General features: G+C 35.8%; 1 protein-coding gene across 2 annotated transcripts in view; it reads right to left on the bottom strand.

Moving 5' to 3' along the window:
* Positions 1-2,897: 2,897 nt before the first annotated feature.
* Positions 2,898-6,000, bottom strand: part of eif4g1a (eukaryotic translation initiation factor 4 gamma, 1a) — a 46,984-nt gene continuing 43,881 nt past the window's right edge. For both annotated transcript variants that reach the window (XM_073849815.1, XM_073849817.1), the window contains one exon: positions 2,898-4,337. In XM_073849815.1, the coding sequence (XP_073705916.1) occupies positions 4,156-4,337 (182 nt within the window). In that variant the 3' untranslated portion in view covers positions 2,898-4,155. The remainder of the gene's footprint in view (positions 4,338-6,000) is intronic.

Raw genomic sequence — 6,000 nt, 5'->3', positions numbered from 1 at the left:
TATTAAGTTCCTCTATTTGTACATTCAACTTGTTAATAGCACCTGTAAATTATGTCCACGATACTTTCATCTGTAAATAATTGCCATAGTTTCTCCCTGTACATATCTGCCATAAGTGCACTTATAAATTATACCTATATCCTATATCCCACTTTCTGCTTATTGCACTCCTGGTTAGACCTTAACTGCATTTCGTTGCCTTGTACTTGTACATGTGTAATGACAATAAAGTTGAATCTAATCTAATCTAATCTAAAATAAACATTACAGCTGGTATTCCCACAGCAGATAGGGGTGGGGGGAGCAGAGTTCATTTGCATTTAAAAGGACCCTGCAATAAAATGAGCTGATATTTTGCAGAGCTGATTTTGACAAGGTAAAAGGTTTTTTTTTACACTACTATTGAGAATTTTTAACCAAAGTATATTATAAACTTTTCATTAAGACCCTAAAGAATCATATGAACTTGTGGAAAATGGGCATCCGATGGCCCCTTTAAGAGAAGTAACCATAATAAAATTGACTGTAATTCCTTAGGGTGTAAAATAACTGTCATTTCTTTTGTTACTTTGCAATTTAACGGTTACTTTTCTTATATGAGCCTCCAAAATGAGAAGCAACAAATAAGCATGATGTTATTGTTTACACAGTCGTCAAGGATAAACAAAGCAACTGTGAGCAGCCACGCCATCAGTTTCAAAAGTCTCAGTTTTGGTCCATTTACACTGAAAACTAAAACGGGGTCTGCAGCATTTTTCGAAAATGCCAGAGTAGTGTAAACGACAGGCGTAACCATAACAAAAGTTATGCATTTTACTACGAAAATGCACTAGTAAAAACGTCGCCACCTAAATCTCTTTATACTCAAAGAGATTTTCTTTCTAACAAGAACAAACAAGATGCACTTTCTGCCGTCTCAGTCCCTGTGAACTTGAGTGTGAAACACTGTGTACACTTGCCTTACGGACATGAGCAAAATCTATGCTTAAATGAACCAATTCAAATAGAAAACAAATATTCTCAGATCAGATAATCTGTATGAAACATGCATACAGGCACATACACTACTGCGGAGGTGACGAGTCAGTGTCGCAGATTTCATCAATAAGTTTATCAATAAGTTGTTAATGCAGTCTTCTTGCTGCTTTTCCCTGACACATTCATAATTATAAATAATAATAAATGTACGACTAATAGTCGACTAATGTTTAAAATGAATGACTACTAGTCAACCAGAAAAACCTTTAGTCGAGGGCAACTCTAGATATTATGGTTATTAAACTGATTGAATGTTTAAGTTAGGATATAGTCCCTGGGAGTCTTGTAGTAAACAATTATGCATATTCATAGACATAACAGTTATTAGTTAGGCATAATAAAACACTACCGTCAAGCAAGAAAAAAAAAAAAAAACACTGCTATCAGAAAAATTATTTTTGAAGAATAAATGTGTAACAGGCTTGCCATACTTTACAGCGTGCCGATGTTTCAATACATTTTCATTCCCTGGGTTAAGAACGAGTCACCCGCTCCCTTCTAATGCAGTCAGTAGCACCTGAGATAATACAATGGAAAACATGTTATTCATCCCATGGACACTGCTGCTTAATAATAAGCTTATAAGGCTTCCAAAGCCTGTAAGCTTAGGAAAGCACATTGTGAATATGAATAAACGGTTGCCTTTATAGCTAGCCTATTATTGTGCATGGATGGATCATAGGTTTTGTGGTCTCTGACAGCTCAATGATGCATCAATTTACCCTGTGCCGTAAGAACATTAAAACCTCAACCTTTCAAGGTCGAAAAGCTATACTTTTGCTCTTTTATCCAGCACATTTGGAATAAATCATCTTTAATTCAGCAGCAGTCAGAAGCCATAACTGCGGCTGTGCATGTGATACATGGAAAAAGTGTAATAAGCTAGTACTGTCTCAAGGGTGGGCTGTGGTTTAAAATAACTTGTTAGAGGATCTCTGACTACCTTGTGTGACTAGGTTGTCTCTACTGACAATTTGTCCTTAAGCACAAGTTCAAATATTGCAGGTAGAAGACTATATATTACTAGTTAGTTCCTTATGTAAACAACGACTTTAATAAACTACCATCACAAAAACCCAATAACCTTTTTCCATCGTCTTCTGCTTACTCCATTAACAGAATTTCACATCCTGCAATAACAGAAGTTCGTATTTTGGCTAATTTTATGTTATAAACACAGTTGTCAGTGGGGGACAGTTCAGCCAATTTATGATCATGACTTTTGTACAGCATTTGAAATATCAACATTAAATTCTCTTAGCGTTATGACCTTGAGCAAAAGGCTCATAATGAACCGTGAGCTCCGCCTTAAGCATATCCATCTCGAAATATTAAGATTCAGTCCCAAGTTCCCAACACAATTAACACTTTCACTGTCTGACAGAATTCTTAAATTCGTATTTCATTTACAAGCACTTTTTAAAAAAGGCTTTAAGTTCATAAAATGACCCATACATACTAGTAGCGCACATAGAATATCAAGAATATCAGCTTCTTTGTTTTGAAGTAGACTATTTTAGATTTGAAATAACCAGTTCTCTTCCCATGTTTTCAGTCCAGATCAAAACTGTGCATCTTATTCACTTACTAAAACTAAACTTTGAAAACTGAAGCAACCCCGGCATCAGGAAGAAAAAAAAAGTTCAAATTACGCATTTGAGCAAAGCCCTGTCACATCGATTTGAACAATCTGTTCAGCAGGCCCTCTCCTGGCAGACAGACTTATTACAGCATCAAAGCATCCAAGTCGAATTTCTTCAAAGGAAAAACACACTGCACCTTTTTCATACTGAAAACATAAAAATAAAATAAATAAAACATCTGACCACAGACTTCCCATCCCTCAAACACACTCTACATAGCAACTTGATAATCTTTTATTATTTGCAATGTTTCATCTCCAACGTTTTCCAGTTTGATGAGAAAGCATTTAATTCCTTAAATAATAAAGAGAGCAAAAAATATGTACACATTTTTTTCCCAATAAAACTAATCAATGGATCATTGTAAGCACCTCTTACCATCTGGAAGAAAACAAATCTTAAATACAGGGAAACTGCCATTTCTGTTGGAAAAAAAATAAATGGCATTACATCAGATTTTTAAACTTTTAATTTCTGAAAATAAAACAAAACCAAAAAAAAAAAGAAAACAACAACATTTCCATATGTATGTACAGAACGCTCCTGAAATGTGTTTCCACTTTGCAAGTGGAAAAGGCTTTAGGATCATTACTGTCATTTCATCAAGTTGATTTTTCTATATGCTTCAAGTTTTAATGATTTCTCTTAAAATTCCACCGCAGGCTTGCTCAAGTGGGGCTTCCGCAAAGACCCCCATCAGTTCTTCAAGAGAGGTAAGACGCAAAAGTGTGTGGGCAGGAAGCGGGACAAGGATGGCTTAGTAGGAAGCATGTTGGACCCCCTCCTCATCCAGCAGCACTAAGGTCAAAAAGGTCAAAGTCCATCCAAGACCATCATCCTGAAGTTCAATAGGTCCACCTCTTACTAAAGGATACAGGAAGCAAAAAAGGGCGAAATACAAACGCTACTCAAATTTCATTCGTCACTTCGAGGACTCAGCAAATACTACGCTCATGTATCAGTCTTAGTGGAATTAAAAACATGACTTCCTCTTGCACGCACACGAAAGAAAACGTCTGTAAGAGCTCCGTGTTTGATCTGACATTACAACCCTAAAGGACATGATCGCCATCACGTCCTCTGCACGATACATGACGCCACGTCAGTTTCATCATATACCACGTTGCATATAAATCTATATTAACATGTAAGAGCAGCGTTGGTTTGTACTTTTTTCCCCCAAGAATTTCTCATTAAAAATAAATGATGAATTGTTAACACGTTTAAGCAGTCCTGCAGATTTCTTTTTTTTTATTATTTTATTGTTTTTGGTGGACATTAGCCACAATAGATATAGAGAGCGAAAGAAATGACTGAGAAATGATTGTAGTTTGTATCTGTCAAGAGCCACCCTGAACAGATAAGATTGGCTTTTTGAGGATCAAGTTCAACTTGGTTGTAAGACATCCTCCTTTCATTAGTCCCTGGCAGCGGTTTCTCTTTCCAGTGCTACCTGGGCTAGCAAAGTTCAGGATTAGCTGTTGTCTGATTCGGACTCGGCCTCCCGTAACCAAGTGAAGAAGGCAGTGACGGACTTTAGGGCCACACCCTTCCCCAGTTGCTCCGCCGGGTCTTTGCTGGACTCCCATTTGTAGAAGGCTTCCTCTTTGATCACGTCCTCGTCGTACAACGCGTCGAAAAACATGCGCAGTAAATCTGGGTAAAACGGAGACAAGACCATTTAGCTACACTTCAATCAACAGTGTATTTTTTTTTTTGCTTGAAAAACAGTAACTTATATTGAGCAAAAAAGCATTAAATTGATCAAAAATGTCAGTAAAGATTTGTTTTCACAAAAATAGCGATAGCGAGCAGCGATCGGCATATCACAATTATTTCTGAAGGATCATGTGACGCTGAAGACTGGAGTAATGGCTGCAGCTTTTATGTCACAAGAATACTTGGGTATTTGTATAGGTAATAGGTATAGGTAAATGCCTTTATCATCGCCATTTTTCATGTTTGTGGAGTAAATACAAAAGTTTTAAAGAAGTTTCTTTCTGCTCACCAAGCCTGCATTTATTTGATCCAAAGTACAGCAAAAACTGTAAACATTTTTTTATATTTTTACCATTTTATATAACTTTTCTATATGAATGCGTTTTAAAATGTAATTTATTCTAGTTCTAACTCCAGCCACATGATCCTTCAGAAATCATTCTGATCAAGACACATAAAACTAGAGCTGAGCAGAGCAATATTCTGCTCAAAACAGTTGAAAACGGCAATTAAGGTTTTCAGGCCTTGCAAATCAAAAGTATTTCTAATAATTTCTTCCCTCAAAAAAAAAAAAAAAGACAGACTCCAAGCTTTTGAATGTTATAGTGTGTTACAAAAGCTTTCTATATTTCAGATAAATGCTGATATTTGGATCTTTCTATTAAAAGAATCAGAAATTGTACTCAACTGTTTTAAATATTGATAACTATGTTTCTTGAACAGCAAATCAGCATATTAAAATTGATTCTGAAGGATCATGTGACACTAAAGACTGGAGTAATGATGCTGAAAATTTTGAATATTTAGGAATATTTTTAAATGTATTCAAATAGAAAGCAGTTATTTTAAATAGTAAAAAATATTTTACAATATTACTGCTTTTGCTGTATTTTGGATCAAATAAATGCAGGCTTGGCAAGCCGAAATAATTTCTTAAATTAAAAAAAAAAAAAAAAAGACTAGTAGCAAAGAGTATAGAAGTACCAAGAGGCGAAACTCTGTACTGATATGGGCAACAGTCTATAGATGGCGCTGCCGAGGCGTTGCCGCCATTTTGGAGTGACACCTGCAAAAAGTGTGTAGAAGATGCGAGCGAGCAAGTGCGAGTGTAAGCAGTGTACTGCAATAAATTGCAGCAATTATCAATCCACCAGGCATGATTTTGCGTTTCACCGGTTTCCAAGTGATCCACAAAGGTAATAATAATAACAAGGGGAAATATTTTAACTATGAATTGATTTTACAGTACATATTAAATTGTTAGCAGGACTGCTTAACATTAACATCCGCCAACTCGCCAAATGCAGGTTTTGAACTTGATCTTTTTTGTGACACGTGTACCCCAATCATTCTCTTCCACTTCCATTCTACTCCTTTTTTATATCTTACAATCTCTTACAGAATTTTCTCTCTCACAAACAAAATTGCTGCGGATAGTTTTGATCTTTTACTACCACTTCCACTTTATTTATCTTACTATTTACGGTTAATGTTAAATGTGTGCACTTGATACAGTACAAAAATATTCTCTCTCTTAATCTCTAACACAATTGCCGGTGGTGGTTTTGATCTCTGTTGCTTATTTGATTTTGATCTATTA

Source organism: Garra rufa, chromosome 10 (genome assembly GCF_049309525.1).
Source record: "Garra rufa chromosome 10, GarRuf1.0, whole genome shotgun sequence".
Classification (NCBI taxonomy): Eukaryota; Metazoa; Chordata; class Actinopteri; order Cypriniformes; family Cyprinidae; genus Garra; species Garra rufa.
This window is presented reverse-complemented; position numbering and strand designations above follow the sequence as displayed.